This window comes from Trichosurus vulpecula, chromosome 1 (genome assembly GCF_011100635.1).
Source record: "Trichosurus vulpecula isolate mTriVul1 chromosome 1, mTriVul1.pri, whole genome shotgun sequence".
Taxonomy (NCBI): Eukaryota; Metazoa; Chordata; class Mammalia; order Diprotodontia; family Phalangeridae; genus Trichosurus; species Trichosurus vulpecula.
In genome coordinates, this window is record NC_050573.1 from 47,316,984 (window position 1) to 47,339,682 (window position 22,699).

At 39.8% G+C, this 22,699-nt stretch overlaps 1 protein-coding gene across 3 annotated transcripts in view; it reads left to right on the top strand.

Annotated features, from left to right (window-relative positions):
* The first annotated feature begins 482 nt into the window (after positions 1 to 482).
* LOC118839358 (splicing factor SWAP) overlaps positions 483 to 22,699 on the top strand; it is a 111,277-nt gene continuing 89,060 nt past the window's right edge. For 2 of the 3 annotated variants that reach the window (XM_036746849.1, XM_036746918.1), the window contains exons 1-7: positions 483 to 884; positions 4,001 to 4,170; positions 4,748 to 4,879; positions 8,592 to 8,680; positions 13,247 to 13,472; positions 17,729 to 17,838; positions 19,218 to 19,353. In XM_036746849.1, the coding sequence (XP_036602744.1) occupies positions 592 to 884; positions 4,001 to 4,170; positions 4,748 to 4,879; positions 8,592 to 8,680; positions 13,247 to 13,472; positions 17,729 to 17,838; positions 19,218 to 19,353 (1,156 nt within the window). In that variant the 5' untranslated portion in view covers positions 483 to 591. Of the gene's footprint in view, positions 885 to 1,599; positions 4,171 to 4,747; positions 4,880 to 8,591; positions 8,681 to 13,246; positions 13,473 to 17,728; positions 17,839 to 19,217; positions 19,354 to 22,699 lie in introns of those variants that run through there. The other variant, XM_036746984.1, reaches the window with a different exon arrangement.

Genomic DNA, 22,699 nt, shown 5'->3' on the forward strand with positions numbered 1-22,699 from the left:
CACCCCCCCCCCCACCACCCATCCCTACCTCCGCAGCCCCAACAGCCCCTAGCCTCGCCCAAGGGCAGGGAGAAGAGAATGGAAAGAGCCACGCAGGACAGTCGGAGCCGATTCCCCACTCCCCTCCCCCTGCCTTCCTCCTCCTCTTCCTCTTCCACCCTCCCCTTCCCCCAGCTCTCCAAGTCCTTTGCACCCCGAGCCACAACATTAGAGCTCGTTCGCTTTCGCACTTTCGACATGCGTACAGAAAGCCAGGTGAGAAATAAAGGGGAAAATAAAAAATACAAACCAAGCCCCCGCTGCCACACCTCCCGCCAATCATGTGCTACTCCCCCAGAACAGCCCCCACCTGGGCCGCGATTTCCCCTTCTCGCCCGTGTCGAATCTGCGGATCCGCGTCGCGGACACCGCCTGCCGGAAGTTCCGTCATCCCTCCGCCGGAAATGGCGCTCCCGCCATTTTGTCCTCCGCCATGGCGGCGGTGTTGAGGCTGCGGCCGGGATGTGGCGCTTCTGACTGACGGGGCTTGACGGCCGAGGAGGGGACAGCGGGAGCATCCGTGCGGCCGCCGGGGGCGCCGTGCCCGCCGCCATGTACGGGGGAGGCGGCGGTGGCGGAGGAGGCAGCGGCGGCGGAGGGGGAGGCCGCGGGAAAGGCGAGCGGAAGACCGGCGCGAAGGAGGAGCCGGGGCCCGGCGGTAGCGGCGGCGGCGGCGGAGGAGGAGGAGGTGCAGGTAGCAGCGGCGGAGGCGGCAGCTGCCGCGTGGAGCTGCTGGTGTTCGGCTATGCCTGCAAACTCTTCCGCGACGATGAGCGGGCCCTGGCACTGGAGCAAGGACAGCACCTCATCCCCTGGATGGGCGACCCCAAGATCCTCATCGACAGGTCGGTGCCTCCCCGCCCCTCCCCCTCCTCGCTCCCCGCCCCTCCCCTCCCCCGCCGACGGCGCCCCCCCATTCTCTTCCCAGACCCCCCCCCCCTTCTCGCTCACTTGGTTCGGTCTGGTCCGGCGCCCGCCCGGGGCCGGCAAGGAGGGCATGAGGCCGCCCCTTTCCTGCGCTCGAGGAGCCTCCAGCCTCGGGAACGTCTCCGGCTGGCCAGCTGGTCTACCTTCTCCTACCCGCCCCCTCCCCCCGTGGGGGAGGGCCCTGGGGGGAAGGGGTCACTTGGACCGTGGCCTCTCACTCGCTCTTTTGGTCGTAATTGTTATTCGTTTTTCTAAATGAGGCAGGGGGTGCCTCCTGGGGGGGGGGGTGGCGTCTGTTGCCTTGGTGTTGAGGGTCGCGGCATTTGCAAGCGGATTTGGAGACTGCGGCTTGAACCCAGTAGTCCCTCCCTCATTTCCTTTAGTTGGTGTTGTGGTGAGGGTAGTGTTTGGTCTGGAAGTCCAGTCTGGAGACGGGGCCCTTCTCGGCCCCTGGCTGTTGCAGTGTGACCTTGAGCAAGTCACTGCATTCTGTGCCTCGGTCTTGACTCTCCGTCACTTCTTCTCTCCCTTCACCCCTTCCCCCACTCTCCTCCTCTCTCCTCCTTCCGCTCTTTCTCTGGACCCCAGTTTTCTGCTCCTCTCCCACTCCTTTCGAAGTCGAAACAGGCATAGAAACATATGCCCCTGTCCCGGCCCATTTTCTCCTCTTCCCTTTTCTGGGCCTCAGTTCTCCCCATCATTTTTTTTCGGCTTCCGTTTCCCCTTTAAAAATGGAAGGGTTCCAAGTGGATGCCCTGTAGGGCGCCTCGATCCTGGTGATAAGGTGGTGGAGGTGCTTGCTCCGTGCCTCCCTCCGGAAAGTTGTACTTTGTTGTGGGATCCTTGTGCGTCCTGAGGCTTGGACACCCGGGCGCTGAGGAAAGGTTTCCTTTAAAGAAAAGGCAGTGGATAGAAAGCATTCTCTTTAAGTAGTTATTGAAGACTTGGCTTTGCTGGCTGGAGGCAGTGCTCTGAGTGAGGATTTCTCTGTCTACAAAGTGGGGATGGGGGTGGAGGGGAAGCTTGCTGTTTCTTTTCAAATCAAACCTGCCAGAGGTATTGATTGCTCTTCACTATTTGGAGTTTGGGGAAAACTGGGTCTTGGGAAGGTGATGCCTGAAGGTCTTTGATTTGAAAACAATGACATCACATGCCGTAGATTGTTTGCTCCCCCTTCTTCCCTCTTTTCCTTCCCGTTCCTGGGGTTTTGAAGCAGGGTTTTGGCAACAGAACTTCTTGGGCCTGGATTGAAAACCTAACAGTGTGACAACTATTAGACTATGGAATAGTATCTCCAAGGGAAGGAAGCACATCGTTTGAGACATTTAGAACTGGATTCTACAAAGCACTGGAAAATGTACTGTAGGGAACAATCGTGAACTGGCCGGGATGGACTACAGTAATGACCCAATGGGTCTTTTCCATCTCTAACTTTTCTGTTTGAAGTTAAATCTAGAAATCAAGGACACCCTAAGGGAGATGACGTGACAAGTGAGATCAGACCAGAATCAGATGTGTTTATTGTTCTGCTAAAACTTTGTTGTGTATTAAATTATGGTTTCTATTTCATGATAATGCCCATCCTTGTCTGGCAGCTCATTTTTCCAATGCTATTATTTGTTACAAATCAATTATTAAGTGTGGTAATTGATGAAGATTGAACTCTTTATGCAGTTTTCACACCATATTGTATATGATTTGGGGTAGGTCTTCTAAAATTATTGGGGAGCAAACTCTACACATGTGAATGTATAACATTTTAAAAATAACAATCTACATTTGTAAGTTAAGGAGGTTTACATCTAAATAAAATTCATTTTGAAATTAAAAGAAATGCAGTAACCCTTACTGACTCTGGAGTCTGAGGACTTGGGTTCAAATCCTGCCTCTGGTGCTTACCCATGTAGCCTTGGACAAGTCTTTTAACCTCCCTGGGCCTGTTTCCTCATCTGTAAAGTGAGGGGGTTTGGCTAGTTGACCTGAGGTCCCTCCCAGTTCTAGATCTATGAACCTATGGTCTTCTTGTACTTTGGATTTAGATATTTTCTAATATTTAAATGATGAAGAATTCATCATTTTAATCATGGCAAACTCATTATTAAATGTCAGGGCAGACTTCTGTTTGTCATTTGAGATTTTATGAGACCTAAAAATCTGGGTATTTTAAAATTTGCAAACATACTCACCTTACTAATCTCTGAGAGTTGGCTCCATTGAGAGACTTTGGTGTAAAAAGATGCATGGCAGAGAACACTATCTGTAGTTTGCATTTAGCTGGAGTCTTATCTATTACTTTGTGATGGCGAAACATATAGGTGATATATTTGTGTGTCCTCTTTCCTTGGGGGTGCGGGAGGTGGTGATCTGTTTAGAAGAAATAAGCTCTACTGCATCTTCTTATAGTTTTGCTGTATTTCTGGTGAACCTCCTTAAACTGCATGTATATGTTACTGTTCCTATGTATGTGTGTCTCTCTATCACATAACCCAGAACTTATTTCCTCAGCCAAATGGCTAGGGGACGAGCCTAGCCAAGATTTTACCTCCAATGGACGCAAGTTTCTTTGGTGAAGATCTCTCCTGAGAGTTCGGGACTAGCAGAAAGAAGCGAGGAAATTTCGACCGTTTGGTTCTTTCGGATAGGTATTTATGTACTCGGGTTTGTGTGAATGTAAGCTACAGTATTTGACTTTTCAGAAAAAAAAATATTTTGCAAGTGACATTGAATGGTTGGCAAAACCATAAACGGTAAGAACCATTATTGACATGGATCCCATTAAACTATTAAAGGATTCTTTGCCTTTAAATTGTTAACTTTATCATCATAGAAAGGGATTTAGACTTTATTAAGATAACTTAAATTTAACAGTAGGCAAGAAGTAACTAGCAAAATTAAATATAAATCTGAGATGAGTGGTTGTGTTTAGTTTTTTAAATATTTTTGATTTCTTTATAAAGGGTAAGTATTTTAAATAATCACACACAAAACCCTTGATCTTAATTTCTTTACATTGACCAGTTTGTTCATATTACAGATATGATGGACGCGGTCACCTGCATGACCTTTCTGATTATGATGCTGAATATTCCACATGGAACAGAGATTACCAGCTTTCTGAAGAGGAGGCACGAATAGATGCCCTGTGTGATGAAGAGAGGTATTTAGCCTTGCATACGGACTTGCTTGAGGAGGAGGCAAGGCAAGGTACTGCTCAAGAAAAACTTACTTAAGCAACAAACTTTTTTTTAAAAATTAAGTATTAAAAATTTACTCCCACTCATTTTTTATACTCACTCTTTCTGATATTATCTTGACAGTACCCAGTGGATTGGAAAAACAGGAGTCTTTGCGTATCTGAGAGGACCTCAGGATAGTTTATATGTAGAGCCACAAAGAATTTTCCCAGCTTTTGAGGGCAGACTGGGATTTGAAAAAAAAAAAACTCTTTAACTGTTCTTCTTTAACAGTATCGTATCAATTAAACTTGATGTTCTTGTCTTTGCCTTAACAATCTTTACTGCAGTTCTTAATCCCCAAGTTTTCTTAGCAGGAAGAAATTTTCCACAAAAGACGTGTATTCTGCTATCTATGGGTAAAAATGTACTGGCAGAAAGTACATATTAATAGAAGTGATGTGTGAACTTATAAATTCTACACCTCAAAGTGAGGTTGAAAATAGTGTTGTATGCTTTATTGATAGCTACAACTTTTGACGTTTGTGCAGTTTTTTTTTGTAGTCAATTTCCTTTGTGTTAATAAAGCACTCATGTTTTTGTTCAAGAGGAAGAATACAAGCGACTCAGCGAAGCCTTGGCAGAAGATGGAAGTTATAATGCAGTGGGATTTACTTATGGCAGCGATTATTATGATCCTTCTGAACCAACAGAGGAGGAAGAACCCTCAAAACAGAAAGGTGAGGACAGAAAGAGGTTATTGAAAAAAATGTTAAGAATTTTAAAAAAGGAAAAGGACTTTTTTCTGTCTTTGAAAACGATTTTGTTAAATATGTTGTGTTAGACACTAAGAAGTAATAATAGCCAGCATTTATGTAACACTTCACAGTTTTCAAAGCACTGCACATATATTATTTCAGCATACCCTGGGAGGTAGGTGCTACTATTATCTCCACTTTGTAAATGAGGAAAGTGAGGTTGAGAAGTGACATGCCCAGGGTCACATATCTGATAAGTCTCTGAGACTGGATTCAAACTGGAAATCCAGCACTATTACCTCCTATCCCACCTCTTTACCTCAAATAGAGTTTCCTCTAATTATTTGGAGTACTTGTGAGGATTTTTAAGAAATCCTAGTAATACCCTTGAAAAATAAAGAGCAAATGGCAGTATCTTCTCTTCTAATAAAAGAAAGGGTTTGGAAATAGGACTTTACTTAATTAGAATTTCTCTCAGACTTGCTGCATTAGACCAAGTTGCCCTATTAGTTTGTTCCTGTCATTGCAGATTGCCAAAAAAAAAAAAAGAATAAAGTCACTTTCAGAGTTCTGTGTGTTACCTAATGAATAGCAGGTGGATTTTCTTTGGGGACCTGGCTTCTGATCATGCCTTTTACTTTTACTACCTGTGTGGTTTTGAGCAAGTCACTTAACTTCTGCAGGCCTCAGTTTCATCTGCAAAATAAAGGGGTTGGACTACATTGCCAGGTTGGCTGGACAGTACAGTAACAGTGCAGGGTACTGTATAATGAGACAGGGGAAACAGTCAAAAGTCAGTAAGCATTTGCTAAGCACCTCCTGTGTGCTAAGCATTGCCCTCTAGGAGCTGACAATATGATGGGCAGACAGCACACAAAAAGAAGCTGAAAAGGGGAGGAGGGAGTATCTAGGGGAGAAAATGATCAGAGGAGGTACACAAAACACAAAAAGAAGCTGAAAAGGGGAGGAGGGAGTATCTAGGGGAGAAAATGATCAGAGGAGGTGAGTGTTTCGAAGTTGATTTCATCTTGCTGATGAATGATGAGTTTCTGGAGGTCATGAAACTCAGGAATTCAGCCGGTAGGAAATGTGCCCACTTTAAATCCCTGAAATAATGAGATGAAATGTCTGATTGCCCTCTTTAAAAGGATTAGGGAAGGACTCCAGTGACCATCCTCCACCCTCTTCAATCTGAGGTTTTGCAGGACTTTGAAAACCAAACAGAGGAGTTTGTGTTGGAACCTAGATATATAGGAAACCACCAGAGTTGATTGAGCAAGGGAGATAAGATCTGTGCTGTAGGAAGGTCACTTTGGCAGCTCTGTGGAGAATGCATAGGAAAAGAAAAGGACTTCAGGCGGGGGGGGGGGGGGGGGGGGGGGGGGGGGGGGGCTGATTATTAGGCTATTGCAGTAGTCCTGGTGATGTAAACCTGAACTAGGCTACTGACTGTGTGAATGGATAAGAAAGAGCCAGAGGCAAGAGACATTTCAGGAGGTAGAAATTACAAGACATGGCAGTTGAATGAGGAAGGGTGTGGAGTTTAGGGTGACTCCAAGGTTGCAGAACAGGACAACTGAAAGGATGGTGATGTCCTCAACAGAAATAAAAAAGCTTGAAAGGAAGTAGGTTTGAAATGGAAGATAATAAGTTTGATTTCAGATGTCTGTGGAACTTGCAGTTCAGAATGTCATATAGTTGGTGAGGCAAGACTAGGTGAGCTCAGGAGAGACCTGGGCTATGTTAGACATCTGGGAGTTGTTGGGATAATTATAACCCCTGGGAGCTTCCAGTGACATCACTAGGAGAGATTGTAAAGAAAGAAGAGAGCTGGGACAGAGACTCATGGGGCCCCCATGACACAGACCACTTTGAAGCTCTATGACAGAATTTAGTATATAATATTGTATATTATTGCCAACTGTATTCACCTCCTCCTCCTCCTCCCAGTTTTTGAGATCCATGGAGATCCAAAGGGACCGTGTTTCACTTAAATCTGACTCTCCTCCCCCGCTACTACCCAGTGGCTCCCACAGTGTTCTGGATATAGTTGGTACTTGATTACTATCTGTTTCTTATACTGACATTTCAAAGGGTTGTCAATGGGCTTGATATCTTGTGGAGCAGAGATGTCAACCTGGTGGCCCAAACCAGGTTAAAATGTAATTGGAAAATATTTAACAAGATAAATAAAAATGCACTATGACATAAATAATATTAATTGGAGGTTTTGAGTCCATAGGTAGAGGCTGCAGGGATCTATTTCTCTTTGCCATCACTAATAAAGAATTTATCAGTACCTGATTTTATTAGATTAAAAGTCCAAAAGCATGTTACATCAACTTAAAATGGGTATTTGTAAGGTTTTCAGAGCTACCTGAAGGAAACAGGTGTCTTTTGAGCGCATCATTAAAGCCAAATCCCTGCCTTGAATTGACTTATCTAAATGTATCTTCTGCAGTCTCTGCTTTTGCAGAAATAAAAGTAGCAGGTTCCTTGCATATTTAATACCCAGAGTCTGTATTTTATGTTATTTTAAAATTATGCCTTATTAAATCTGAAGGTTTATTATTCATAGTTTTCTATATACTCATCATTCTTTTAAACCTTTTAGTTTTAAATATAATGGATACTACACTCTCTTGGATACAGTAACAGCTTTTTTAAGCTAAACTCAGCCATCAACCTCACTATTCCAGAGCACAGCAAAGAAGCAGGAAGGAATTGAAAAAAAGTCTCTGGATAGCCAAAATAAATGTCATATAGTTACTCATAATTGAGGCTCTGAGGGCTGATTTACTCTTAAGGTTATATACAATCTAACAAACTTGGATATTTGGTTTCCAAACCAACAACTTATTAGAGGCAGGAAAGTAGCAAGAGAAAGAGGGATGTAGGCACCATGACAGTAGTAAAAATTAACTGCAGTCATTCTAATAACAAATAAGTAGATTTTTAAAAACCTATAAAAACTCAAAACACTCAGTATTCTGGCATCATGGGGCAGATAATACACACCTCAGTTGGCCCTGAGGACATCACTTTTTTTTTTTTAAACAACATAGTATAATTAATAATTATATTTATTGGTTAGTTTATCTGAGGAGGGAAGTATGTAACATTCTACTAAAATGATAGAAAATGTAAGAGAGTTAAACCCTCATTCACCTGGGGAACTCATCTTTCCAGAGCATCTTATTCCCTGAAGTTTTGTGAGGCAAGGTTTTACTATAGCACCCTGCCTCCAAAAAGTGCCAAGCATTTTCATATGCTTCATTTCTTCTTTAACTCATTGTCCTAGGAGAGAGACTTAGAAACATCAATGTGAAACAAATGGAAAAAATTAAATGGGGCAGGGAGGGGAGGGCCAGGCCACCGCCAGTGTCTTTATTATCATCCATAATATTAACTTCTCACCAATATAGGTACCAAACCAGCTAAAGTAGTGTAATATCAAACAGCCAGAGTGGTTCCTCCATGGATGTGTTGGAATGGGGAGGAGGCAGTGTCTATTACTTTTGACCTGTGTGTCATTTGGAGACTTTCCGACACAAAGATGGGGCATTTTGTCTCTAACTTAGTCTTAATTGCCTGTGACATTTATGTTTATGTTATTTACGCTATTGCTTTCTATTTGGTTATTGACTTTTTGTTCATTGTTTTAGATTAATTCATGTTTTCTCTCTTTTTGTAGTTGAAAAAATTGAGGCAGAAAATTCAGAGGAAAATGAAGAACCTTTCATTGCCCCTTTAGGATTGAACGTGCCTTCTGATGTGGAACTGGTATGTGAACGTCTGTCTCATAAACTATATTTTCATAAATACTTGTTTAAGGACTCTAGACTCTTTGCTCTTTTGTTTTTAACTGCTTACAAAAAAGTCTGAGTTTAGGAAAGGAAATGAATTCTTCCCATTATTTTCCATTGGAGAAACAAGAAAAAACTGCAGCAGAATAACTTCATTTAACTCAGAGCCGCATTTAAATCTAGCACTAAAACCCTGGTTAGACTTTCAAGTGAATATGTTGTTCTGACGTGTCCCAGGTAGCTCTTTGTAGATTTTTCAGAGATAACAATACCTTACACCTTTTTAAATTAACCAGCATTTATTTTCTCTCACTCCCAGCCCAGCCCAGCCCCACGGTATTGGGAGAGGATAAGATGCAGGGCACCTTTTAACAATATGCATAGTCAAGCAAAACAAATTCCTACATTTCCATGTCCAAAATTGTATTTCATTCTGAATATTTAGTCAGATAATGTGTTTGTGAGGAGGTGAGTAGTGTTCGATTCATAATTGCATTAATAGGAGTTGTTAAGTCTTTCAAAGTTGGTTCATTTTTAGTGTTTTTTATAAATTGACCTCCTGGCTCCTCTTCAAACTGCATTAGTTCATACAAGTCTTCCCACATTTCTCTGAAACTGTTTCATCATTCTTACAGCATAGTGTTCTGTGCAGTCCATATACCATATTTCGTTCAGCTATTTCCTAGTTTATGGGCATCCCCTTGGTTTATAGCTCTTTGCAAATTAAGTCAACTGCAAGTCATGTCATCATTTCCCTGATGCCATGGTCCTCTTCAGAAACTAAAGACAAACACAACCTGTGAGTAAACTGAGCTGCCTGAATGGAGACCCAGCTAGTTGGATAACTCTGCTAGTCCTCTCCTTCCCCTCCCCCCTCCCCCTCCTTTTCCTCTTCCCCTTTCCCTTACCCCTCCCCCTCCCTCTCTCTCTCCCTCTCCAAGGAAGGTAAATTTTGATGTCCAGAAGCTGCCCACTTAACTTGGGGTTTACTGGCTAGATTTCCTTCCTTCCCTGCTTTCTTCCCTGCTTCTCTCACTCCCTGCTTCCCCCTTAAACCAACCCCCCCCCACTTTCCACTCTGAAGCTTATAGATTCAACCGCAATTGGTCCCTGCCCAAGTTCCACTTAGTGGTTGTGTTTTGGGCCCTCCAGGCTCAGAATGATTGTCTATGGTAACTGTTTCTCTTTGCAACAGCAACCCTGAGGGTCTTCCCCTCCCAGCCTGATTTTTTTAATTTTTCTAATTAAAGGGGCTATCCCTTGACTCACTTCTTAAAGAGGCCTATTCACTGAATGGGCGTTGCCTCCCTCTCAAGTGAGTACATGGAAAGGCCTCAGCCTAAAAGGGCCAAGGTCTCCCTTTGCATCCTAGGCCACCTCCAGTCATCCTGATGATTATCAGGTCACTGGATCCAGATGGCTTTGGAGGAGAAAGTGAGGCTGGTGACCTTGCACAGCCCTCCCTCACTCAAATCAAAGTCCCTGATGCCATGGTCCTCTTCAAAAAAAACGAAGGACAAAAACAAGCTCTCTGCCAACCCAGAAAGAGCTACTATAAATACTTTTGTACATCCAGATTCTTTTCTTTGATCTCATTCATGTGTAGACCTGCCTGTGGTTTTACTGAGTCAAAGGGTAAGCATCATTTAGTAACTTCAGGGGCATACTTCCAAATTTTTTTCCAGCCTGACTTGGCCAGTTCACAGCATACTAGCACACCTGTTTTTCCACAGCCCCTCATACATACATTTGTAAAGCATGTGTACTCTACAAAGTCCCGGTATCCCTATAAGTAGTTTGGCTGCCTGTTTTACATGTGGGAGAAACTGAGTCACAACTTCTGTACACCAACCGATTAGTGATAAGGTTAAGACTCCATACTAGTGCAACGTTAACACTCTTCCTAAACAAAATTCTTGCCAGTGAACTGTCGTCCTTTCCAATTGAGTACATGCTTAAAATTGGCTTTTCCAAAATAACTTTTTGGAGTTTTTAAAAGGTTACATAGGGGTGTAGGCTGGCAAATATGGTAGAAACTCCTTGTCCTGCTACCCAACATCCTCAACGCTGTCTCCTCCCTCCCCCTTCTTGCTTTTGTCACATACTCCTTTCCACCTACTCTACTTCTAGTCCTCTCTGTGCTCTCCTCCTGCCCTTCCTGGTTTTAATGTTGGCTTAACTCCCACCCTGGTCAGGTGTCAGCTCTCCCCTGATCCTTCTCCTTCCTCAGAACATTTCAGATCTCTCTGTTGTATTTTTGACCTTCTTCTTTGTATCATCATTTTGTGGGTTCTTTTCCAACCACTTTTAATCCCATTAAACTGTAAGCTCCTTGAGGGTGTTTTTCCTGTTGTGTCTTCAGCACACACCTCCTATGTGGTAAGTTATTATCTAGTTACCACATACAGTATGGGAGTGCCTTGAGAATTATCAATGGAAGAATTTTCTTCCTCAAAATGAACCTGGCAGTTGTTGGCATTTGAGCTTTTTTTGTACTTTTGAGAAATATCAAAATACTTCCCACTGCCGCTTCCATACTCTTTGCCAAAACAGGCTGCAATTTTCTGTACTAAGTGTAAATATTGCTCTTATTTGAACTTGTCAGTTTCTACCATAGATCCCCTTATGGTACCTAGAGCTGCAAAAAAAAAATGTTAAGTAGGAGTTAATAAGAATCACATTAATGTTCCTTAATCATCTTTCAAACTTGTAAGTTGTTGGGTGATTGTTTGCTCTTATTATTGGATTCCTGTTTGCCCTGGCATATGCAGTCTGTTTTAGAGCTGTTAATTCTTTGCCATTTACATGAAGCCTTTACTTAAAATCAAAGTAGTTGCTGGGCATTGTGGCATATGCCTCTAGTCCCTGTTCTAGAGGCAGTTGAGGCTGGTGGGTCCCATGAGCCTTAAGACTTTTGAGCAGAAGTTGGGCTAAAGACAAGTAGGTGTCCTAAGTCTGATACTGGGATGGTAAGTTCATGAGAATAGGGTGCCGCCAGGCTGCCTAAAGAGGGGCGAACCAGTCTAGATCAGAAACAGAGCAAGTCTAAGCTTCCATTCCATTCACTAGTGGAATTGGGCCTATAAGTGGCTGCTGCACTCAGCCTAGTTGAGATAGGGAGACCCATTCTCTCCCCCCTTCCCATGCCCCCTCAAAATCAAAGTTGTCATTCCCTTACCCATAAGTGAAATATGTCATTAAAGAGATTATTGTGTCTATGATATAGAAAACATTCTGTCGTAGGAGTCAGGAGACCTGGATTCTAGACAAGTTTCTCCTGTTTCTGTGACCTTGAGCAAAAGCTTTCGTGGGCCTCAGTTTGTTTACCTGTAATATGAGACAGTTAGATTATGTGATCTCAGAAGCCCCAGCTCTAAGGTGCTATGATTTTTCTCTAAAAAGGGTAATTGTAGTTATATATCATCATGGTGTGGCCCCATCAGAGAAAAATAATGCTAACACCATAGTTGCAATTCAAGACTTTGGCTTTTGTAATGTCTTTATCTATAAAATAAGGGGATTAAATTAGATGATCTCAAAAGTCCCTTCCAGCTCTAAAATGCTGTTGTTCATTTAAAGAAAAAAGGTAATATGGCTGTGGATAGTCATATTGTGGCCAGATCAGGAAAAAAAAACGGTGCTAACACTGTAATTATACTTCAGAAGCTCTGCTTTAAGAATACACTGTCTTAATCTGGTATTTGACAGAACTGACAGCATGTTAGTAAAACATTCTTCCCATTTTTCTTTTATCCTAGCTGTTTTGTACAGTTACCAATAAATTTCTTATTTATCCACTCTAGGCATAGTATCATCATAGAAATGTCTGATTCTAAGAAGTTTATGATGAATGCAAAAATCTTGGTCAGCAGAAGCAAACTTTACTAGAAAAAGTAATGGACATTATCTGAATGTGGTTGTTTTTGAGAGAGAGAAAAGCCCATTAGTCCAAAGGATCTAAAGTCTTAGGTGTTTTATCAAGCACAATGAAAGTCTATATCAGTATCTGTTTTAGTGCTGAAATACATAGAAGCAAATATGATAGACCATAAACATGAAAGCTAATTTATTTGGGGGTCAGTAAATAACTTTAATTGTAGACATTTATCCTTTTTAAGTACAAAACTTAAGAGACTGGTTTAGAAATAAAATTCAAGAGTGAAACTTGTTTATTTTTATGAAGTATCTGAGCAATAAAATTACAGCAAACTCCTCGACTTCCTGGTTTTAATGAGGATTGTTTGTAATCTCATTTTTGGGAGCGTATTAAATGTATAGGTTTAAATTATATTCTGTTAAGTATTTTCTGTCTTCAGCTCAGCAAACATTTATTAAATGCCTGCTCCTCCAGTGAGGGGACAGTGCAAGAGCATTAACAAAGTGTACCCTTCTTGTTGCACATCCATGAGCCCCAGGGCCAAGCCTCCCTGGTTGCTTTGGGGGAGACAAGCAGGTGCAGGCCTTGTCAGAAGGGGCTGGCTCTGTTGGTATGCTGCTAGACTTATGCTGACCATGCATGTGAGGGTGCTCATTTTTCTTGTAGCCGCCAACAGCCAAGATGCATGCCATCATTGAGCGCACCGCCAACTTTGTCTGCAAGCAAGGGGCTCAGTTTGAGATCATGCTGAAAGCCAAGCAGGCCCGCAATTCCCAGTTTGATTTTTTGCGCTTTGATCACTACCTCAACCCCTACTATAAACACATCCAGAAGGCAATGAAGGAAGGGCGATATACCGTTCTGACAGAGAGCAAAGGAGAAGAGAAGAGAAGTACGTATGCCTCCTTTTGTTTTCTTTCTGAGCTCTAGACTGACAGACACTGCTGACCAGTTTTAGGCTTGTAACTTACAAGAAAGACATTTCAAAGCTCTGTGGATTGAACTATCAACTTTAAAATTAAGAGACCATGTTTCTTTAGAATAGTCTTCTTCATACTTTTTAATTGTATGGGGTCATTACTAAGAAATTTGAGCCGTTTCTCCAGTATGTGTACATTTACTTATTTACAAGCTATATACTTGTATTGCTATCGTAATAATTGTATATGTTATGAAATTTACACAAAATAAACATTTAAAAGGGATAGGATAAAGTTAAGGAATATTTGATCATAGACGTGATAGGGAGCCATTGGAGTTTGAGTAGTGAAGTGCATGGTCAGATCTGTGTCTTAAGAATATCACTTTGGCAACTGTATGAGGGATAGATTGGTAGGGGAGACTTGAGAGGGAGATCAAATTTGATTATTATAATTCTCTGGGTGAGAGATGGTGTATGAGATGATGAGATGACTGCAGTGGTCATCGTATGGGTGGAGAGAAGAAAACCTGTTTGAGAGATGAATGTAGAAATGACAGGTTAGACACTTGGAGTGAAGGGTCAAAGATGACACCATGGTGATGAACTTGGGGGACTTGGAAGTGTGACAAAAACCTCAAGAGCAAGAGTGAAATTTGGGGCGGTGGTGTGTTGGAGGAAATGACATGAGATCTGAGGTGCAGCTCACAGCCCCATCCATGCTTGCTTGTCCTCGATGACAAAATGAACAGAGAGGATTCAGGGCTCCTAGTCATTGATAGCTGCCCCTGAGGCAGATCTCACCCTTGACCTGGTGGGACCATGGGTCAATATGGTAATCCCAGGCAGTAGGTTAGAGTAGACAGAGCATTAGGCTTGGAACCATCTGTAGGACTGGGGGATAAGTCCCTTCACTCCATGCAGCCTGTTTCCTGGTCTGTAAAGTGGGGATAATAATACTCATTTCCCAAGGTTGTGAGGATCAAATGAAACAACACACTAAGTACTATGTAAATGCTAGCAAGTGTCATCATTATTGTGGAGGGGCAGGATGTTGTGTGGGTATGAATTTTCCCAGTGGTAACTGCTGATGTGAGCGCCTCAGTTAAGTTATAACTGCCCTCAAAAGTCTACACAGTTCAGGTAGGGAGAGAAGGAAGCAAACTAGAGAAGTATTAGGAGATAAGGGTAGATACGGTTGTGGCAGCAAGGCCCATGATTCATCATCATGGGGAGGATGGAATGTAATCCGTATTCCCACCCTCTGATTGGTTGGTCATACACCCCTTTGAGATCCCACCATTATCCCCACTTTAGAGACCATTGCTATGTTACCTGTGTATCCTAAAAGTAAGAAGTGACATTGAACTCTTCATTTCACCCATAGGACATTTCAGTGTTTATTTTCACATTGAATCATAAAATGAATTTGACATGCAAGAGTAACTTAAAATTTGATGAAATATACTGATGCAAAACCAATTTCCATCAGAAAATAAAAAGGTTGTAACAATTTGCTTCTCTCTCCATTGCAGCTATATAGCATTGTCTAGTGAATCTTATGATATCTTTAATACAAATATAAAGATGAAATATGGAACTGTAGATAGAGGGCCATCCTTAGAATCAGAATAATGGCCTTTGTACTATTTCTCCCTGACACCTCCCTTTTTTATGACCCTGGACAAATTGCTTAACCTCATGGTACCCCATGAGACTTTACTGTAAGTTGGAGCACATTTGGGGATCTGCATTGGCCCAGGAAATTTGCTCACAAATAGCTTCCTACATTGATAAAGATCAAATCACAGATTTAGACAAGAGAGAGATTACATACATACATATATATATAAATATACATATCTGTGTGTGTGTAGTATTGTATTTATGTCATTATTTGAATTTTGGGATTAAATTTTAAAATTCTCAAAAACTAAAGAGGTTTGATTTATTATCCTTTTCTGGTTTATTTTTGTGTTTATTTGATTCTAGAATATGTTGAATTTTAAATTCTCGTTATGAGGGCCAGCTAACTTTATTTTAAATAAAAATTCAGAGCAATCTACAGAAATCTTGTTAATTTGAAAAAAATTATGTAGGACCTGATTTCTCTCTAAACACTGTTTTGAGGTGAGTTCTTCTACTGGAATGTGCTGTTATCTCATTAGAGAACAGAATCTTATCATAGCACATTCCACTGTGGCTTGTTGTGCCTCTCACATACCCTCTCAAATTTTTTACACTTTCTTGCTATAGACATTTGTCTTCTATTGGGTCTGGAACCTAAATATGGTTATCAGAAATTATGAAATGAATTTGTAAATTGGCCTCATTTATTTCTGTAAACCAGATCCAGTAAAATCCTACTTTAAGACCTCCTTGTGTCATGGAGGTGACCTAGGGTTCTCAAAAGCTCTGCCAAAAGACCACACCAGGTTCCTCTAAACTTGAAAGACTTTAACCCCACCATATATCTTAGTCTCCAGGTTCCACAAGTTCAGCGAGACTCCTCACTAGGTGGGCCTCAGGGTAACGGTCACAGAAGATCTTAAAGACTGCTGTTAAAAGGTTGTGATCTCTTCATTCAAAAGTGTGCCAACACTGATGAAAGCACTGGTCCTTGAAATAATGCTTGTGTTCCAGGGACAAACCTCCAAATTCCAGCAGGAGCAGCCCGTCAAAGAGCTCTCAAAGCATCCCAACGCTGGGTGATTCTTGTTCCATAAACAGAGTTCCCTGCATTAGGATCTTTTATAGATGTCTGGCCATACACCAGTTTTTCATTCTGTTATCACCAGCCCACCTACTGGCTGTACTTTGCTGACCCCTGCCCTTCTTGTTGGTTTGATTAGCTCCAAATCACCCTGGTTTTCTTTTGCTCAAATTCTTGTCTTCTTTCAGTTCCAGACAACTGAATGACTCTTAGTATGTTAAAAACAATTAAGGCCACTTAGTTAAAAGGAAACAGTTGACCAGGATATAACATTAGGTAATCTGATTTCTAATTGGAGAAAAGATTAGAGACTTTCCAAGTTGTGAGGGTGAGAGTGAACAGATGCAGTACCTGAAATCAGAAAAAGAGATGTCCCACTTCCCCCAAGTGTCTGTGAACATTCAAAGGAGCGTGGAAACAATAACTGATTGATCAGTACAGACAAGTTTTCAGGTAAAACGTGGGTTGATTGAGGTGTACAATTGTAGAGAAACTCCTTGCATCAATCTTAGGATCTGAGTTTCTGGTCAGCATAACCTAGGTCTTTAGTTAAGGGTCTCTAAGCAGCAGGTAGAGAGTGGTCCAGCTTCCCAGCCATGCAGGGCTAGATTCAAACAGTACAATAAGGTTTTCTCCCAGTTCTCACAGTTGAATAATTTTTTTTTTACAAGACAGAAGTTGGACTAGACCCATAATTTAATAGAAAGGGAACTGAGCTAGCTCCAGAATTGAGTCACAAGATGGAGTCATTGTGGTTCACTAAATTCCCACAATTAGCCAGTTGTTATCCTAATTGCCTCGATTCCCTCACCACTGAGTGAAAGCTACAGGAAGACTAATTTCAAATTAATATGAGAAAAAAGTACTAACAAAGAGGACTGTCAGTAAATAGAATGGGGACTACTTTTGTAGGTAAAAAGTTCTCCCTCAGTGGAGGTCTGTGAGTAGAGGCTGGATGACCATTTGTCAGAGATGTTGTAGAGGGGATTCCTTCTCAGGTACAGGTTGGACAGGATGATCTATGAGATACTTTCTGACTCTTGTATTTCTCTAAGCTGTGTAGAAAAGAGAAATGGTTCTCATTTCTGAGTTTTTTATAAATTAAAGTTATCTTATAAATTCCAGGTAGTCCTTGTTAATTCTATTAATGAGAGTCTTCCCCAGTGGGATTCCAAATGGAGCAAATTAAAGTTTTCCTTTCCTTCCCTCCCGTCTTTATAAAGGTGAAATCAGATTCAAATAAAGAAAACTTAGAACCTGTAGAGGATATGTGTAGATGAGGGGAATCATTTGATTCTTTAGGTCCATAGGGCAATGGTATAAGTCCGTTTTAAGCAGGAGATGGCTTAAGAGCAAGGTAATAGGGAATAACTCCCAAATGGATTTTTTATAACTAATCAAGAAGTATTCATAACTGCTATCTTTTTAAGCTATTGAGTTCATCTACATTTTGCTAGAACTTTTACTTTCTTTGAACTTTCCTTCTTCAAATTCTAAAAATCTGTTTTTGACTTAGATTCGGGGGCCAACTCAGATGATGATGATGATGACGACGATGATGGTAATTACCTGCATCCATCACTCTTCGCTTCCAAAAAGTGCAGTCGACTTGAAGAGCTTATGAAGGTTTTTATCTTAATCTTAAACTATATTTTTGTTAATGTCATTACAAAATTATCAAGACACTTGCTAATTTAGCTAAATCAAATACTAACATTAATACTAATGTAGTTATGGCAGTAGAACTATTCATTTTTATTAGCTTCTAGTTTTGGTGATTATTGCCTAGTATGCTTGGTAATAGAGAATTCTTTTCCTAAATATTTCATATTATATAGAGCACTTTTCAAATAATATATCCAAATAATATATCTTTATATCTTTTTCTACTGCCTATTGCTCATATTAAAGCTTCCTAAGTTAGTCTTACAAGTCTTTTTATTACACATGCTCATTTGTGACTTACATTAAGTTTGAGGGAGCTATACTGTCTTTTAAAGTACCCCAGCCCCATTACAGATTGAGTTTAGGAAATATAAGCATTTTCTCGGTATTGATTGAACTTCAATATTCTAAGAGTTGCAGAATGCTTGACTAAATTTACTTTAGCCTTAGTTTAATCATTTTAGCATAATTTAGTTAGAATGGCCAGTTTGACAGAAGCAGAAATGTACTAGATACATGCATGGTATAATTAATGCATGCATAATACCTAATGTTACTTGAGGCTGACCATTTGTTTCTAAATCTTCGTGGCTATTGTTAGACTTATTACTTAAGATAATCATGTGGCTGAAAGACAGGAGAGGTTGAAGGAACATTGTTCTTTCTTTTCTCCTGTTTTCTACAATCAAGAATCTGTTCTTTCTCTCTGCCCAACCATATCATAAAGAAGTCTCCGGAATTATCTTGCCCAAAATTCAGGCCAGGCAGTCTGTCAGCCATAAATTGAAAGAAACAGAAATTCATCATACATACTTAGGCATATGGTTTCTAGTAAGCCAGCATGGCAGACACCCAGAGAATGAATAACCCTTGTTCATCTTTTACTGATGATACTTTTAAAATTCTCAGTAATTAAGAATTCAGCATCTCTGTGAAGGAACTGTTAGTGATTGGTTCCCTTAAATGGATGTTTCAACCTGTTTTACTGTCAGAAATTTTATCAGTGCTCATACGTGTCTTGATCTATCTCATTGTTGATAAATTTAGAGCCACTTTGATGTTAACTGAGTTCTTTTCTAATGCTAGATAATACTTTTGGCATATAATTACTCTTCTTAAGTGACTTGTTTTCAAAAAGCAGTATCATTTGCAGAGAGGGGAATTATGACATTTTCCCCAAAGTCCCTATTAGAAGCATAGTAATTGCAAGATTTTCTGAGTTAAACATTGAAAAAGAATTAAAGTTGTTATACACCAAAGTTGAGAGGTTACAAAATATTTTTTTATGTATGGCTTAAAAGGTGGTAAATGTTGAAATATTTCTATCACTTTATCTGTAGCCTTTGAAAGTGGTAGATCCTGATCACCCTCTTGCAGCACTTGTTCGTAAAGCCCAAGCTGATAGTAATGCATCTACCCCTCAGACAGCAGATGGGGCAGCTGTGCAGGCGGGACAGGTGGAGTACACTTCAGATTGTAAGTATATTGCCATGAGATTTTAAGGGCTATAATGATACTGTTATACAGAATTTAAAAAAACAACTACCTATTGTACTCTCAGTGGACAGTGTACTATTATACAAAGCATAGAATTAAGATATAATCATTCTTTTCAAAATTACTATACTTAAATCATTTTTATTATTTAAAGATTATTGGCTGGAGGAGTTTGGAAATCCTTGTCGAAGAACCTTTAAGAGATACCTGTCTTACAGATCTTGCTCTTTCTCTCTCTCTCCCTCTCCCTCCCCTCCCCTCCCCTCTCTCTCTCTCAGCTCATTTTATTTGGTTAAATATTTGATGAAAAAGGACTTTTTAGCAAAAGTCACTGGCAATCATTTGTGCCATCTGGTTCACATGAAAATCTGATAAAGAATAGTGCTGACATCTACAAAGTAAGATCCTTTAACTAGAGATTAGAAAATCAGCTTCACATATTAAGTCTGATCTAATGAGAGAGCTGCTATCCATTTGGGACCAAGAGAAGCTTTCAGTGAAAAAGTTACTAGACTACCCTTGAAATAAAACAATTTCTTTTTTATCAGTGAAGAACAGTGAAGTGAGCGTTTGATTTTAAAATGATAAGTTGGTATAGTTCTAGGAGTTTTAGACAATTGAGAAAATTTTCTGGATGCCCACAACATTTAAAATGAACTTAAAAAATCACTTCAAAACAGTTAACATTTTTGAAAATACAGACTTCGTGCTGTACTCCTAAAGACTATGAGACTCTTGGTTAGTAGGGGAATTTGTAAATGAATACTGAATTACTGAAAATGAATACTGTCTATATTTACTCTCCTATCTCTAGATTATATATTTCTAAGTCAAGGACTCTTGGTGGACTGATCAAGAAAATGGTATTAATTGTGTTGTCAACTTACAGGGTTTCAGAAATGTGAAATCACTTTTAATTATGCGAGTGTGAAGCATGTTATATTTTTTTCTTTAATTTCTTTTCATCATGATCCTACTAGAGTAGGATGAAAATAATAAAAATGAGTGGTAGTACTTTATCTTAAGAATATTCTTATGCAAGTGAATTGTTACATGCAAAAAATTGAACATTTTAAAGGTAAATATCTAAGAAATCCTTGAAAATTAATTGCACTGAAAATATAAAGCGATGCATTTTGTTCTTTCACTTGAGAGATTACAATTTCATAAACATTAGTGGTGGGTTTCACTTCAGAAAAATGTCATGTACCTGTATATTTTATTGGCATGCATTAATGCTGGGTTATATCTGCTTCAGTTGTTTTGAAGACATTTCTTTGTTCAACTCACTATATAAATGTGCAATGATGATGGTGATAGACCTCGTCATGATCAAAGTTTGCCTCTTGATTGTAAGAGATTCCTCATTGTGTGATTTGAAAAATGAAACATAAGTACTGGACCTTCATTTGAGGGAAAATTTAAATCTTGAAATATTAGAGCTGAAAGAGGGACCACCAAAGAGCATCTGAGTTAGCCCCCTTGTTTTTCATCAAGGAAACTGAAAACCAGAGAAGTTAAATGACTTGCCTGAGTTTTCTTAAGTACTCCCCTGTTGTCACCCAGTGAATTAGTGACAGTGTGGCCTCAAACCTAATTTTCTAGACTCTCAGTTCAGTTCTTTTTACTTATTTTACTTTGAAGTTCCTTGAGCACTGCTCTTTCCTTATCCTAGTGAGAATTTACTACTGAAATGCCTTTCAGGAAAAACTGTACCAGCTATAACTGTCCAAAAATGGAGCATCTTGCTTTGGGCAGTAGTGGGTAACCCATCACTGATGGTCTTCAGTTGAATACATCATAGAGGAGAATCTTTCTTCATACCAGTTTGACTATATCAGAGGTGTCAAACAATTGAGGCCTTCACCAGATTAAAATGTAACTGGAAAATACTTAACAAAATAAATAAAAATACAAAAACATAGATAACATTACATTTTAAAACTAAGTGAGCATGCAGCTATAAGGTTCCTTATGTATGGCTTAATGGTCTCCATTTTTATTTGAGTTTGATACCACTAAACTACTTAGCTTCTAGTGCTCTTCCAATTGTGAAATTCTGTTAAGTATTTAGTCCAAGCTTTCAACCATGGTTTGTAGATTTTATACTTCACAAATGTTGAACTTACCCCCATCAGATTTGTTATACTGGGGACAAAGAGAATATTATACTGATCCTCAAGACAGATATGAGCTGTCTTGAGATTTGGGTGAGGGTGAATTATAGGGTAGGGAGGAGAAGTGAATAACCCTTCTTAATAATTTTAACTTGTAGTAATAGTATCATGCTCAAATCCAACCCAAAGCAGATCTAGGAAATCAAAGGATACAAGAAAAATATTTTAATGTCTTCATTTTTCATATTAATATTTTGATATTAATGGTTATATTAAAATTATGGTTAAATATTAATGATATTTTAATATTAATATTTTATCTCAGATTTAGCTCTGTAGTTCTTTTAGTATAAATATGTTCTAAGTGTTGAGGTTGCAAAAGAAAATGCTGCCTTTATCAAATGATCATTCATAGTTTGGGGAAGCATGCTTTAATTCTGAGATTTCTTATGTTTCCATATTGTTATATCCGTATTTGGATCTGTAATACAGCTATGACTTTGAAGGAATCTAATTAATTCCATGTTGCTTGTAATTTTAAAGTTGCTTTTGTCTTTAAGAATAATTATTTCTGCTTGCTTGAGGTGCTATAACATTGGCTTTCGTAAATTTACCTTGTAAGCTAATGTTATATGAAACATATGTCTTTAAAATGCATGAAGCAGTTTCTGTCTACATTTAGTTGGGGGAAGAGGGGGCAATTACGGTTTGTTTTGTTATTTCCCTTGGTCTCATCTCATATAACAATGGTTATATTGCTTCATAGAATCAGAAAGCCTCAAAAGTTTGGCTCAAATGTTGACCAGACATAAAATTAAAGTTTGGTAGTGAATCCATAAAAGTAAAAATTCTTAACATCTCATCCACAAATCTTATAGATTCGCACATAATAGGTTTTTTTTTCTTTGTTGTAATCTATATTAAAGAATTGACTGTTATTTTACTATAAAGATATAGCTGGGTTTTTTTAACAAATATACTCAAACCTAAACCTCCAGATGAGTATTGCCTTTCACAGCAGTTCTCATTTTTATGGCACTGAAATGTAAAAACTTCTGTATTAAGGCTTTTAGGTTTTACAAGATGCTTTTCTCACAATAGCCCTATGAGGTAGCTAGTGTGTTATTATCCTCAATTTACATATAATTAAACAGAGGCACAAAACAAAGGGCTTATGTCCTGCTTGAGGTTACAAAGTGTGTGTCAGA